At 37.1% G+C, this 15,982-nt stretch overlaps 1 protein-coding gene across 1 annotated transcript; it reads right to left on the reverse strand.

Moving 5' to 3' along the window:
• Window positions 1-3,810: 3,810 nt before the first annotated feature.
• On the reverse strand, window positions 3,811-15,914 carry LOC112571770 (transmembrane protein 116-like). The gene is made up of 13 exons (XM_025251048.1): window positions 15,754-15,914; window positions 15,485-15,528; window positions 14,832-14,895; window positions 13,733-13,873; window positions 13,508-13,612; window positions 13,133-13,182; window positions 12,596-12,700; window positions 12,192-12,231; window positions 11,900-11,986; window positions 11,332-11,383; window positions 10,916-11,008; window positions 9,273-9,346; window positions 3,811-8,693 (listed from the first exon to the last, which is right to left on the reverse strand). Exons 1-13 carry the CDS (start codon window positions 15,805-15,807, stop codon window positions 8,553-8,555), a joined length of 1,050 nt encoding a protein of 349 aa, XP_025106833.1. The 5' UTR covers window positions 15,808-15,914; the 3' UTR covers window positions 3,811-8,552.
• Between the last annotated feature and the right edge of the window lie 68 nt (window positions 15,915-15,982).

The following is a 15,982-nucleotide window of genomic DNA, read 5'->3' on the forward strand; positions in this document are numbered from 1 at the left end:
AAAGACATTACGATGAAATCTGAACTTTTAATACACTTCTTTGTCGTCGTATATATCTATCTGTTGCAAAATACTTATTTATTAGAAGATAAACCGTGAATATCATCGACACGCCTAAACTCGACAACCATGGCGGCCATCTTTGCGCCTGTGGCGTACTACCTCTAGACCAAGTACGCGTGCGCCCGCGGGCGCTCACTCAAATTTCGCTGCGGTACGGCCCGCCCGTCATAGGCGCCCGCGCGCGCACGCGTTGTGGTACGCAGGGCTGTACTTGTCCACACAAGCGTTTGTGGGCGACACACTGCAAGCGAACTGAAGCACGAGGCTGGTGAGGAGTGATTCATGGGTGCAGATGTACAGGACACAGACTATGTTATCAACAGTCGACAGTTAAATATAATGAGTTCAGCTCTTGGCTTTTTCACCGCCTAGCTAGACCCGAGCAAGCAGCTATGCCTCTCCCCAGTGCGCATGTGCATATTCAGGTGATGCACGCATACAGGTTGTCTGGAAATCAACGTTTGAGAACCTTTCTTATTCGATATTAATAAAGACCACTTACACAATAAAAAGTGTACTAGACAATTATCTTTGGATTATTTGGACAAAACAAACAAACAAAACAAAAACAGAAGTTTGTATGTTTGTTTTAATCAATTGCTTTTCCATGTGTCCAACAAAAATAAAAATTCAAGAAACGTATATCAGGACATTTTATTTCTACAAAAACAAACAATAGATGGGCCACACATTGTGACCAAGGATAGGCTACAATCGCCATCGTATCCAATTTTATCCTCCTCACTTTTTCAGTTTTAACCATGTCCTCAGAAATATGTTGGAGCATTGTTATCACGTGAAAGCTGCTTTCACATGTAAATTGTTATTTTTATCGCCCACTCCGCGGGAACCGTCGTTAAAGTGTTCGATTGTTTCTTCTTCCTCTTGCGGACAAACAGGAAGTTTCGTCCCAGGCAGTCCTATTAATATGTTCATTGAACGGGAATAAATCAATAATGTTGGGAAGATAATGAGCTGATAAATATCAGTGTTACTAGTGTTTCACGAGTGCTATTAAGGTTAAGGTCTGTTTTGGCACTGATCTTGGCGACTGTCCTTCCCTACATGGGTGCAAATAGCAAATCGTGGTTTTCTGCCCAATCATTGTCAAAAAATAAATAACACAAACACGTACAAACCTCAACCCTTATCTCAAAACTGACTTATGTGTCAAGCAAACGATGAAAGAAAAAAAACCCGAAGAAAATAGGCTCTACGGAAAAGGAATAATATTAATAAAGGGTTCCAATGAAGAATAATTCCTTTATAATATCAACCTTTAACAGGTGGGAGCAGGAGCAAGTTCCAGCAGACTGGAAGCTTGGCTACCTAGTAAAGTTACCCCAAAATGGTGACCTGACATAGTGCAGCAATTGGCGAGGGATTATGCTGTTGTCCATTCCAAGCAAGGTGTTGACCAAAATCATCCTGGAGCGACTGAAAACTGCCCTAGATAGGAGACAGGCAAGAACAGGCAGGTTTTCGGCAGGGAAAATCATGTACCGACCTAATCGCTACTCTGCGAATTATTATCAAACAGTCAATCGAATGGCAGTCACCACTATACATAACCTTTGTAGATTTTGTGAAGGCCTTTGACTCCGTAGACAGAGAAAAAAATTGAATAAAGAAACTTCAGCTGAGAATTCCATCTTGTGTTGTCACTAGTACGACTAGCCCAACCTACGTAGCCATCAGACGCTGACGTGTTGGTTACAAAAGAAAAAGAAGACAAAGCGAAGGTGGTGGCTAAGACCATGACTTAAAAGAAGAGCCAAGCAACTGAAGCAAGGCGCCTACAATTCTCTGATGCGGGAACTGAGTGCTGAGGATTGAGACTCTTACAGCAACTTTGTGAGAATGGACCCGCAGCACTTTCAGATGCTACTCGCACGTAGAGAGCCGTACATCGCAAAGCAGACAACAAATATGCGCGAGTGCATCTCACCTGGCGAAAGGCTTGCTGTGACGCTGAGATTTCTAGCCACAGGTGAGATTTTTTTTAATCAGTCAGTTTAAAAAAGTGTCTGTATAAGGACTACAAACACTATTACTTTTGGCTAAAATTAAGTCTTCTATTACAAAGAAACCAAGATGCTGTTACAATAATGTTTTAGCTGTATGCAGTATGTGCAAGTCACCCTGCGGAGCCTTTTCAATGTTTCTCACATTTGTGAATAACGACCTGTTTGTGCAGAATGCTTTGTCCTTGATATTTGAATTTAAAGGGTCAGTGTCCTCTGTTGTAATTAGGTGTGTGGCTGAATGCTAGATGAATGCAGGAATGTAAACTTATCCATTGCGCGCAGAGCCCACATTCTGTCCATTACACTGTATGAAAAAAAATCAGACTGGAAGGCATCGAAGCATTGAGCAGACGGATGATAATCCCACACTACATCAGTTCAGACACCAGGAGATTAACATTCGACTCCAGAGGACCTTGGCACTGACAAGTCAACCACGTGCTAATCAACAAAATGAAAATTTACAGCCAACAATTACAGTAAGTCCTTAAAAAAAAAAAAAAAACAGAGAAGAAATTGAGCAGATGTCAAAATAACTTATTATTTCACAAGTTGTGTGTCTTAACAGCTCTGTTAAAAATTTTTACAATTCAAGTTTTCTTTGTTTATCACAGTATCTTTTGTAAAGAACGTAAGGAGTTGTGGATGCCATATTGTGCAGGAGGACTACTCGAAGAGTATGCACCAGTCTCCTAATCGTACATGCATGGCACAACAAATGCATTATAACATCCAACATTTTGACTAAGCGTTCACTTGCCGCCACGCTTACTTCTTTCACTTATTTCAAAGAAGGTTGACTAGTCGGAAAAACTATATTTTAAACTCCTTATCTGTGCAAGCTTTCCTGAAAAGAAAATTGAAGCAAAGGTGCAGCAAGACGAACTAAAACACATCCTCTAGTCCAATGGTTCTGAAAGTGTGGTCCACGGACCACTAGTGGTCCGCGGGCAGAAGTCAGGTGGTCGGCGGCTGACAGTCGTCATATGTAAGCAAGTGATGTTTAAAGTGATGCATTCCTCGCATTAAGATTTTAATTACAAATAACGAGGTACGTAGTTTTATGTTAACTTATTTACTACTGTCACAAAAGGACATTTAGTTTTGAATTGTAATGAAAGAAATGCGGCAATTTAAATTTGAAATTCATAGTACAGACTGATTTTTAGGCCTTAATTGGTGGTTCGCCATATTTTTTACTTAAGTAAAGTGGTCCGCGGTCAGAAATACTTTGAGAACCACTGCTGATCATTCAACAAGGGAGAAAAATCTGTTATCCTCTTAAAATACCTCTGGAGGAAATCGTGCTTTGTTTATACCTATATACTGACCTTTACAGATTTGTTATGTAGAAGCAAACATGAAAATGTGTGAGCATTGCTGTGAACACTGTTGCTGTTGTTCCACATGAGATTACAACTACCACAAAAATCTAAAGACATTTTATCCAGATGATAGCAGCAGCCAAAGTTGACTGCTTGCTTACCCAGACAACAGCTGTGCAAGAGCTGCTGTCTGTTGGTGGTAAATGTTTGTACCTCACCTGCAACAATGATGCCATTCACTACCTGTATTTGTTGTGCTAATCAGGTTTGTGCATTTCCAATTATTATCAAGAGAAATCATTTCTAAAAATTTTAGTTTTGATTAAAAAGGACACTTAAAAAAGCCATGTGAGAGAAAATAAATGCAAAAGCACAACCTAACAAAAACAATGTTCTCATCGTTTTAAAAATGGTTTATTGATGCTGATGGGAGTCATCACATCTTGGAAACTTTCACATAAGTCAATTGCTTGTTAAATTGTGTGCTGATGTAGGTGTATTATGTTGTTTATGCACATAGAAAAAATAATTTTGTGATCATGATAACAAATAGTAATTTAAAGACAGACAAAAGAAATAGATCTTTAAAAGTAACACAGAATGGGCAGGACAAAGCAGCAAAATATCTTCTCTACCAGGAAGGGTTTTAACATTTTTCATGTTGCTTTGAATCACAGTGAAGAATGTGATACAGAGCTGAAGCGAAATACAATACAAAAAGCAGGTTTCCTACATTTTTGATCTTCCATATTGTCACAAATATTTTGGCATGGGTATGTGAGAGTGTATAATAAATTCTAATGTCAATCAACAAGGGGGGGGGGGAAATTGGTGTTTTACGCCGTGTCAGCAGCTAAGGCTATATCACGGCAAGCAGCCAGCCCTGTAAACAGATGCCACGTGCAGAGAAAGAACAACATGCCCGAGACGAGAAATGAACTCAGGGCAGCCAACCTTCACTGTATTGGTGACAGGCGCTAACCGTTGCGCCACCGGACCGCTGTCAATCAACAAGCCACAACTCCAGAAGGCTTACTGTCATGATCAAAATCACATGTAAGCCTTAAGCCGCTTAAAATGTTTCAGCAAAGAAGCTAACCCTTCTTTGAAGAGATAAATCCTGTCATGAACACTTTTATTACGAACACACTGACAGAACAAAATGCCTATGATTGCATTTCAGAATAGCCAAACATGGACAATAAAAGTGTAAAAACACAAAGTCACAACCATGAAGTTCTCAAATACATGTGGGTACAACTGTGTGATCAGCAGTGTATATAAGAAAAGGCAAAACTACTGCCTTCAGACTATCAAAATAAAACATTTTACAATGTTAGAATGAAATAACAGAATAAACCAAATGTGTACCTCTCTTTGGAAACATTAATTTTGGTGGATTCAAGCTACTGTTAACATCTCACATTTTATCAGAAAGCAAGGTATGTACCTGATAATGTGGCAGATCTTACAGATGGCAAGCCTGACATTTCCTGGGAAGATGGGGCAACCCCAAGCTGTAGTTCCAACATTTTATTTTGTGCTCATCAACATGGCAAGCAATGTTTGCAATAGTCAAAGAAATGTGGTCATTATTCTTGCTACAAGTTACAAGTATACCCATCTCTTAAAATTAAGATTTTGTTCTACAGAGAATTATAAATGTCTTGTGTAGGTCTAATGTGAGCTTTAAGTTATCTGCCCCTAGAGTCCCTGTCACACAACCTGCTGATAAGATGATGAAAATAAAGAATTCCTTTGTAAAAAAAAATGCATCATTTTAAACAATGGAGAGCAAAATTATGGACAACATCAGAAATTATCTGGGGTGCAAAATCCAGTCAGATTACAAATGAAAGATCATGAGTTTGTTACAATTATACAGTGCATACAAATCACTAAAAGTGAAACTCAAAGGGTGTAAACAGCAACAAAACAGTCCACCCACTCTCACAAAAAAACCATTAAGGTTGATAACATCAGTTTGATATGCTTCTACTTGTTAACAGAAATAAAAAGCAAGTATAAGTGGCATAAAATAAACTAAAATGCAGCTTGTTCTGCCTTTAAAATCATGCCTGCCAGGCAAGCATGCAAACCAAAATGTGATCATAAACAGATCTCTGAAATAATTCATGAACACAATAATATGGCAACAAAATGTCTGAATAATCATAGAAAATAACAATTAATGTCAACAGTCAAAAATATTACATGTACACTACTCTAAATGTTAGTACCTTTTCTTTTTCAGAAAAGACAACAGAATGACTAGTGTTAGGTTATGATCTAGTGTAAGCGTAAAAATGTGGATGGTCTAGTGAAGGAAGGTTGGTTTTTTTTTTTAGGTTTCTTCAACAAAACTTCCCACATATAAAAATACATGGATATATAGAGATAAAAAACCAACAGTAGTCATTCTGTGTCAAAAATAGGCAGACTAGTGCTTTATAAAACAGTCTTTAGCAAAAATAATTTCTGCCTACATGGCACTAAAAAAGCAATAATAACAAGCATATTGACACATTCAAGAAATCATCGTGGAGACTAAATGCAGCAACACGTATAAAACAACAGAGGTATAAAAAAATAATAACTGGTTGTCATGGGTGTATACAAGCTAAACCAACTAGCTCAATAATGTTCTCCCTTCCTCACCTTCTCTCCATGTGTGTATATATATTTAATGCCTGTCATTCATAATAAAGCTGTTTCAGGATACAAATGTAAGACTGTGGGTTTTTGTGTCAATCTCCAGCGACAGCAACAATAATAATGATAATGAATGGTGCTTATATAGTGCAACATATTGCGACACATTGTGCTGAAAATCAAACTTGTTGCTACGTTTATTAATGCATGCATTAGCATTGTGTTAATAGCTCAGTCATTACCTGCAATGACTGAAGTAAAAAGTTAAGTCTCACAGCTATGGATGGAGACAAATGAACTTTAAGTGATTTACAGTGCACAGAGGGGATGGATGGTGGAACTCTAGCTTCACTTTCTTCTGCCTGTTACATTCTCTGATCAGTTATGCCACTGCTGTTTTTAAAACTATGCAGTGTCCCCAAGCAATAAATAAATGAATAAGGAAGCAAGTGGTGAAAGGAGATGAGAAGTGAGATGAAAATTCACATTTACATCAGTTTTTTTGAAAAGCTATCACCCTCACAAATAAGTCACATGATTGATGCTAACTCTCAATAAAATAAAAGAAGAAAAAGAATATAGCTTTAAGGCTGCACAAGGCTAACAACAACCAAACTTGCATTTATTTGTGGGCTGCTTACACAAGTCTCAGCAAATAATGGATGTGTTGGGAGGGAGAAAGCTGAGACTGACTCTATATATCCAAGCCAGTACTTGGAACTGGTTAGATATCAGTCATATTTGCCTAAAATTGCACTTGTTAAACAAAAATAAGTTCAAGGTATGATGTTTACCTGTACAATGACAAAAAGGTACTTACTATTCCAGTCAAAATCTCACTAAAACTGTTAACTTGTGAGAATTTCATTACTGATCAGTCTTTGGTAATGATGGATTGGACAGTCCTACAGGACTGTGGGCCACTGTAACTGGGGCCAAACCATAGGAGCACACTCTCCAATGCAGGTGTATATACGATGTCTGAGTCTGGAGTGTCCTGCTGCATGATGGCCACCTGTTCCTCATCTTTATTACGTCTGCAAAGGGGGTCTTGGTTGCTGTTGTTTGGATGTGGTTAGAGCCATCTTTTCTTAAGCTTGCTTTTAATTATTGTCTTGGCCTCAGCAAAGCTAACCTGGAGGGTGTGGGTTGTTTCTTGGACAAGCATCGCTCTCTTCTTTGCCAGTCTATTAACTATCTCATTGCCCGGGATATTGCAAGAAGAGGGAATTTTACTGTAAGAATGATAGTTCAGAGGATTGCTGCAGTCTGTTTATGGCAGATGCAAAGGCAATTAGTTCCCTGCTCCATCTCTTTGTGAGGGCTTCCAAGTTTCACAGAGATGATAGCTTTGTCGTGACCCCACATTTCGATTTCTGGTGGCCTCTTCAGCTAATCAATCTACATATACATGTGTCCATAGTTTGTTTGCACATGATCGGTGGATGTTATTGGACAGTGATCACTTTCCTTTCTAAATCTATTTGAGTAACGTTTTTTAAAGATGCCAGGGATGCTGTTTCTGGTCTCTGGAAAGAAATCTCTTTTTCATGAGGACAAGCTTCTGTAGCCAGAGATGACTTTGTGAACTTGTTGGAAAATGTCTGAACCTTGCCTTTTTAGTCTGCAAGCTTCTCTAAAAGCTGCTCCTCTTCAAATTACATTTTATGGGCTCTGGCATCCTTTTGTGCATTGAGTAACTGATCAGTGTTTCAAGCTTTGCAGCTTGGATGTGGATCTTGGTGCAGCATTTGTCCTCCACATTTTGTAAACCAGTTACTGAGTCCCTGGCATGAATGGCATGTTGATGACCTGGTTTGGGAGTTTTGGCTTCTTTGTATTTGCACAAACTCTTTCATCTCAACATTCACTTAGCATCATTATAATCACAAAATCCACAACTTTAACACAGACTTGAAACAACTAATGCGTCCTACTGAAATCAGCAAATGCCCTTAAATAAGTTAATATAGAATTTACATATACACATAATAAAAGCAACATATTACTCAAAAATGTGAAGCACCGGAAGATTCAGTATCATCTGGTTCAAAAACACTTTGATTGAATCCTTCATTAGCAAAAACTATAAAACGCCTTCAGCAAAGCGTGATAAAGAGTACTGGAATATGCACTAAAATCTAAAGTACTTATTGAACTGAAGCATGTCTGAGCTTTATAATGGAAGCACTGAATGTAGAAGAATTGCAAAAACCTTCTTATACAATCAACTGATTTCATTTTATGTAAACTGCTGAAAAAAAAATCAGCTGCAGATCAGGCTATTTAAAAGCCTCCTGTGTAGACAAACAGATCTGTATAAATGTACATACATAGCCACAAAGGGTGAAACCTGGGCCACCTGATGCCTACATGGAAATCAAACATCTAAGTGTAAGATAATCCTAAAAGCTGCATTAAAACTACAGTGTGTAAGACATTCCTGCTCCTCCTTAGTGTAAGATCATCCTCAGCTGCACCGTGACTACAGTGTGTAGGACATTCCTGCTCCTCCCCTGTTAGTGCTCAGCAGCTGACTGCTCTCTGTCAAGGCTCGCCTGAAGCTGCTTCGCTTCCAGCCATAGATGATGCAATTCAAAAGGCCCTGCAGCGGTCCCAGCAATGACTGCAGGAAGAAGCATGAATACTTGAGTATTCTACCCTACAGTGTTGATTTAAGTATTTTAGGTAAGTTTAGTGCAATGGAAATTAAAAGATTTATGATCTTCAACATAGACTCTATCCTTTTATTCAAACTAAAAAATGCTGTAAATGATACTGAGAGAAATATTGTCCAGTGAAATCTCACTTTATGGGAATGTAGAAAAAAAGAAAAGAAAAAAGAATCAGTGAACCTCTTTTAATTTGTAATCAGTATTTCACCTGTGTCCAGCTCAGCTAAGGATTGGAAAATAAACGAATGCTATTACATCTTACTCCTAGACCTCCTCACCCAGACAATCCAATTTTTTTTTCAATTTACCCAATCCATGTTCCTTTTCTGTACCCAGACCTACCCATCAAAGTTCATTGTTTCTTCAATTTACCCAATCCATGTTCTTTTGTTTTTGACTTCCATTCAGGATTGCTGCCAGTCACTCAGCTGACCCATAGAAAGAAGTGCAAAACTGAGCCATAGTAATATGTTTAAGTTTTACTAGTTTATTTTTTGGTATGCTTATTAAAAGAATGCAAAGCAATATACCTGCAGAATGAAAAGCCAGTAATTGTCCTTCATAACAAAACTTTCATAAAAGGACAAGCTCTGTAGAATCAGTGCTGAAACATATGTACAAGTACCTTAGAAGTTTTCTTTGTTGCAATCTTCCATGTTTCTCCTTAATATGTGGCTCCACTGGGTGGAGGGTTCAATGTATAAAAAGGTGCTCATTAAAGAACATTCAAATCAAGTGCACTAAAACCCCCTCCAGCCCCCCAAAACACACACACAAACGACATCCACTTAACTCTAGCGTTCACTACTGCCACCTTTGCTCTGCCCTACCATTTTCCCCTCGATGCAGATCCTATGTTTGTGGCACTCCTTCCCTGCTAGTTAGTGTTACAGCATTGAGAAGCCCCAGTCCTCCTAAACAAATGTCCAGATCACAATAGTTACTGCACACCAGTGAACTCTCCACTGGTGATGCCTTGTCTGGCCATATGCCATCATCTCTGCACTCAATCCGCCTTGCAAATCAGAGAGTGATAGGTACTCCCCTGGCGAAACAGATATGCTAATGTTATCCCAGTCAAGGAATGTTTTGTGGTTTCTTCAGCGGCTGCTTACACACTGGACTAGTGTTGCTGCAGCACTAGTGGTACACTCTGAGGTGTGCAAATTCACAGCCACTGAATGAATACTGCTCAGATGGGTCCTTCCCAACTCTGGCATGTTGGAGCATAAGCAAAGACCCAGGTGTTCTCTTCTCTGAGAATGGGCAACTTCTTCGATCAGTCTTGGCATCAAACTCCAAAATCTCAAGGTCGCCAAAGCTCTATTCCCACTGGTAGGTTCACAACAACAGGTGGCAGTCCTGAGGGATGGTTTCAGCAGACTGGACCTTGCATCGTGGTTCTCTAACTCTAGAATCCTGGCTTTTCTCCCAAATATTTGCCTCTTTGCCTTAGGTTCTCGGTCTCAGTGGAAGTATGTGCCATGCATATGTAGCTCATTGCTTAAACCATGTCCCACAGTCATACATGTGCATATTAACAAGCAATGCCATTGGTCTCAAACAGAGACCACACCACAGCAGATCACAGTGACCATCACTGGCCTTACCCTACCTAAGGTGGCTGGGATGATCTTCCATTCTATCAACTTACACAGTTGATAGGGTACTAAATTCCCATAATCCCTAGTCTACCTGACCACAGTGGCAAAATACCCTTCAGACTGATGTCATTCTGTCTGTGGTTCATACCTGCACCTTGGTGATGCAGCATTAGCCTGATGGCTTCATCAAATGCTGGTGCTTTGCCCAACTACTTTCTGACTTGTTATGGCTAACTTGTGAAACACACCCAGATTACTTCCCTAAGCCGTTTACTTGTTTACACAAGTATGGCCAAAGATGTGAGATCATTAGCCATTTATTAAGTGTGGGAGATTTCCATGTCCTACCCAAGACCCAACACATGACATCCCTGCAGAGCAATAAAAATAGACAGAATTTAGCCCTTTTAATCCCTCAATTTTACATGGCCTCCATTTTTCTCTGTGGTGTTCTCATAACAGTATATCAACAACAGCAAACAATCATAATAATAATGACTCTTTGTTTTCATTAATTTCAATAATTAAAAATAAAATCACCAAACACAGTAACACATATCAGCCCTCACTTGGTATCCAGCATATGATGAAAGCAGTCTGGTACAGTATGGCTTTTTTCCGCAAAGTCATCTCTTCTTGTCTTTGGTGATAGCTCAACAGTCCTGTTAATAAAAGGTAGACATTGTTAAAATGAAATAATCTTAAGTACAACCATGGCACCAGCAGCTACTGTGAAAATAGCACAAAAATAACAGAATCTGGTGTTCTCTGATCATAATGATAATCGTTATAACACCACTATAAAACACCACTAGTGGTTATAATAAGATTTCACAGTTCCACCTTATTACAGACTATGCTGATCATCCCACTGTGTTTGAGAGGAAAGACATGTAAGCCTTACAAAGCTCTTTTTTCCATTTTGTTCCTCTTTCATTTAACAGACATCTTTGATAGTTTAATTGATATAAAAAGAAAAACTCACCTCGTCTCATGGAAACATGACGATAATCTCTCGCAATACACAAGTACAGCACCTATGACAAGATGAAAAACAAAGTGTTCTGTTTCTTTGCTGTGCATGCATTTACAAAAAGATAATAACAGCTACATAGTAGCAGTACATTAATTAAACAGTTAATAATAGTAACCTAAGAAATAGTGCTAGTTATATACCACATTTATATCACACACTATGCTTGTATATTTGTAGTTTACTTAGAATTTTTAGAAGACTAAAAAGCTTTTGAGGTATAAATTAAGTCATAAAAGCCTTCAACTGAAGACTTGTAGTTTTTACTAATAAACCAAAATCTTTCTAGGCTTCGTAAAAACCATTATTATTTTACATGCTTTGTATCCTCGGGGTTTTATCAACTGAAATGAAGACACATTTTAGTTCTTCTATTAACCACTTGCAAATTCATATTATCTTTATCCACTTCAGAAAATATTATGTTAACCTTTTACTAAACAGGAGATAGATATGAATGCCTTGGCTTAAAGATGACAAGAATTACTGATCAAGAGAAAACAACAATATCTTCACTTACCATGTTTACAATGAACACAAAGAGAAGTGGAAGAAGGAAAATAAGCTTGTACATCAAAAGCCAGAGGTTTCCTTCTTTCACCTGGGCCTAAGAGGTATAAAATACAACTATAATTATGACTAGACACAATGCATGACTAAAGAGCATATATTTAAAGCATATAAAAGATTATGGCAGTTTGCCACTCTTGAACAAATGAAGTCTCTCTGACGAATCCTTTCACACATAAACATGATGAGATAGGTGTATTTACACACAGGTCTGCACATCCACAAACCCTATTTTGACTTACCCAACAAAAATGCCGCTGTGCAACAAAGGCAGGAAAGCAGCTGTTGGTAAAAGTGAACAAAATGATAAGGATAATTACTAAAAGAGTTTACGCATATTTATGGAGAATAACATTCACAGGTAAGAGCCATATTTTGTTCAAAGGTGTATATATAAAAAAAACCAAACTACCCAACCTTACAGGAGAAGGTGGTGAGGTGGGAATAATTCTAATACTAAACACCGAAGCCAATAGAAAGCCATTTCCTGCCAAACATTTACTTATTTGGACACATATAAACATCTCTTTACATTAGCTTGAATGCTCCGGACACTTTATCTGAGAATTTAAAAACAATAGAAATAAAGGAAGGATGAAAAGGCGATTACCAATGAAAAACATCGAATGACAGGCTACAGACTTACAGAGAGCACTCTTTGGGGATGATATCATAAAGTGACCCATCATCCTCATCCTTGATAAAATGCGTTACCAGCATCAAGAATATTCCCAATGCAATCGGTAATGTCCTTCAAACATAAAAAAAATCACTTTTAAAGGAAAATCTTACTAGATGACTTGACCACGTCCTAATGTCATATTGTCTGACAGCATAGGAAGGCAATAACTCTACAGATTATTATTTCATGTACTATCCAATCCATATATTTATGAGCATGCTATCTTTGTCCTAAAAATGCTTGTGAATAAAATCAGACAAATCAACCAACTTTTAACATCCTACAATATCAAAATTCCATCTCTGTGATAATAAACACTGAAGCATTAAAATTCAAAACAATTTCATGCAACCTATTTTGGGGTGCTACCTGAGTCAATTTTTCTTGAGTTAGATGCTTGATTCATCCCCGCTCTCTTTATGCTCTCTCTCCCCCCCATTCCCCCACCACACATACTCTCTCACAACATACAGGGAATAATGAGTACTCCAATATACTTACCATGATAAAAAGTACATTAAGTACATACAGTTATTGTTGATGCCTTCTGTCTAAAAAAATAAAAAAATTAAATACATTATTACTATTATTTTTTAAGTCAGACTTCACATTAAAGAATTATGCAGTCTGCATCAAAATTTTTAAACACAAGTCTGATTTACAATACCTCAATATATAATTTACATAACTGGATATTTCAGATGTTCTGACATAAATTAGAAAAAAATTGCTGCTCACATCACAATTAGCTATGGTTTTTGTATCATCTGGTAAAGCAAAATAATGACAAATAATTTAACAATTGAAGTAGTATGTGCATACCCACACACACTATCCCTGCCTCCACAGAAAAAGAAGAAGGATTTTATTTCTTACCCTAAATCCTTCAAGGGACACATAACTCTGCAAACGGCGATGGAGCCGAATGAATGCTTCCAGAGCATAGCTGAGAGTCAGCAAAAATGTGCAAATAAATAAACTCTGAAAAAAAATAAGAAAACAGCACAATATCACAGTATTCTATACAGTAGGAAACAGGCACTCTCTCATTCACTACACATTTCTAATGTCTACAAAAATAATCTTTCTCTGAGCACTGACCATAGTAACTGCAAGTATATAGCCACATGGTCCTTGAGGTCCAGGATAGCTTGGGTGACCGGCGAGAAACAAGCAGCAAAGCACCATAAGAAACAGTGAAGAAAAGAAGTTGGCCACCGACAAGTGAAAGATTGGAAATATCTGTCAGAATATAAAAAAAATTAAAAAGAAACTGTAGTAGCTTTCAATCACAAGAATAAGGACACCCTCACCATTCACAAGACTAACTTTTCTGATTGTATTTATTTAAGTATTTGCCATCAATAATCAGATAGGATTTTTTCCCTAAGTTTTGAAGGCTGCTGTGGAAAATTGCAGAGATAAGTAGACCAGAAAATGTCAAGAAAACTAAAACTGAAAAACAAATTTAGTAAGTTATAAATGCATAAAATATATGTATCTATTTTATAATTTATTAACTTAAATACATACACAAGTTTATTATAAAATGTTAATACTTTGTAGCAGGTTTCAGTGCACAAATAAACTGTGAACTATGCACTCTGCTTAGGGATACCTCACTTTACCTCGGGGCTAGCTAGCCTCACTCAGTGTTAAATCTTTGCTTTATAAAATAAACTATTGCCCCACAATAAACAGCATATATATATAGTGTACAGTTTTACTTTTGGTCATATGGTCAACAGTATTAAGAGATAAGGGTTTAAGGGTGCTTAGAGTTGTTCGCTAATTTTCTGTATTTGTATTTCTGCACTCCAAACTCTGTTAATACCGCAGGCCAACTGTAGTTAAAATAAAACTTTCTCACAGGCATACACATGCAAATTTGTGATGCAAAGTGGACTCTCACACACACACATATGCATATGTCCAGTTACAAACAAAATCTTCTGAGACCAAACTTCAGTTCTAATTTTAAACTTACTTTGGTAGCTGATCTTAAAAAGGGGAAAAAAAGGAAGATAGAGGGATTTAACAGAACCACACACACAAATTTCATGACACATTAACAAAAAAATAAAAAAATAAAAGCACAACACATTTATCTCGAAAGCGTAACACTGCAAACAGATAATTATCAATATTGGAAAAAAAAGACTACGCTAATAGATTAAAAATGTTCTGACAGCTAGCTTACTTCTGTTGCACATACTCTTCTGTGTAAGATGACACAGAGAACAATGGATCCTGACCCAATAAAACTGAAATGATTAAATTAAAAAAAGATATAAACAGCCAAAGCATTGTTTGTTTTATAATTTAGAACTAACATATATAAAATTTTAATATTATAATGGAAATAACAGAAAAAGACATATTCTGCACTTTTGATAACTGCAGTTAACTTAAAGTACTTTAAAAAGAAATCAGCAAATAACAGAGTGCAAAGTACTAGAAAAAATGGCAACCAAAATCAATGTATTCTCCATAAAAAAAATTCAACTGGTTACAAGTTTTTTTATTGCTTAGCCACTGGAATGTTCATCAATCATAAATCTACTGCTTCAAATTCAAAACAGATGTAATGAAAATGGGCTGTTTATTCAAAGTAAAGTTTGGAATCAGGTGATTTACTGCATTTTAACAAACAGGTGCAGGTGAAAGTTTTCTGATAAAACAAAAATCTTTAGCTGGTATCTTTATAATGTAGTTTAGTTTGAGCTTCCTTTGTAGAAAATGTTGTCATCTAAATAATTTCTTTTTGATTAGACATAGCTGATATTTCTTCCATGGTATTTTTATGAACACATAATGCATTATGTCGAAAATTATTCGACAAAGAAAACCTACCTCAATGTGGAGGTTAATAAAGTGATAATAGTTGCAACTTCCAGCTGGACAGAGAAAACATTTTATCAGTTAAAAATATGGCACTGTTGTAACTTTGAAATTAAATATAGCTTTTGTATGATGATACAATCATTATGTGATGGTGTAAGATTGAAATCTGTGTCTTTTGGATACCGGCAAGTATATAAAATACATAGTTACATAACAAAATTAAAATTTAAAAAACCCTCGAAACTAAAAACATAATTTTACAAAAATCTTATCGCTACCTTATCACTCTGCAAAAATATATCATCAAATATTTCAGTGCTGTTGTTCGGCATCTTGAAACAGGCTTTTCTATCTATTCCACTAATACATTTAAAGCCTCTTGAAACTACGGAAACTTTTCCTCCGCCATCTTGACATCACGTGCGGCTATTGTTTACATCTCGCACTCTTGAGAGGTGAAATTCTGTTTAACGATGCATTTAAATTTAAAGTTAATTTAAATCTGTG

The sequence above is a fragment of the Pomacea canaliculata genome, linkage group LG9, assembly GCF_003073045.1.
Source record: "Pomacea canaliculata isolate SZHN2017 linkage group LG9, ASM307304v1, whole genome shotgun sequence".
In the NCBI taxonomy this organism is placed as follows: domain Eukaryota; kingdom Metazoa; phylum Mollusca; class Gastropoda; order Architaenioglossa; family Ampullariidae; genus Pomacea; species Pomacea canaliculata.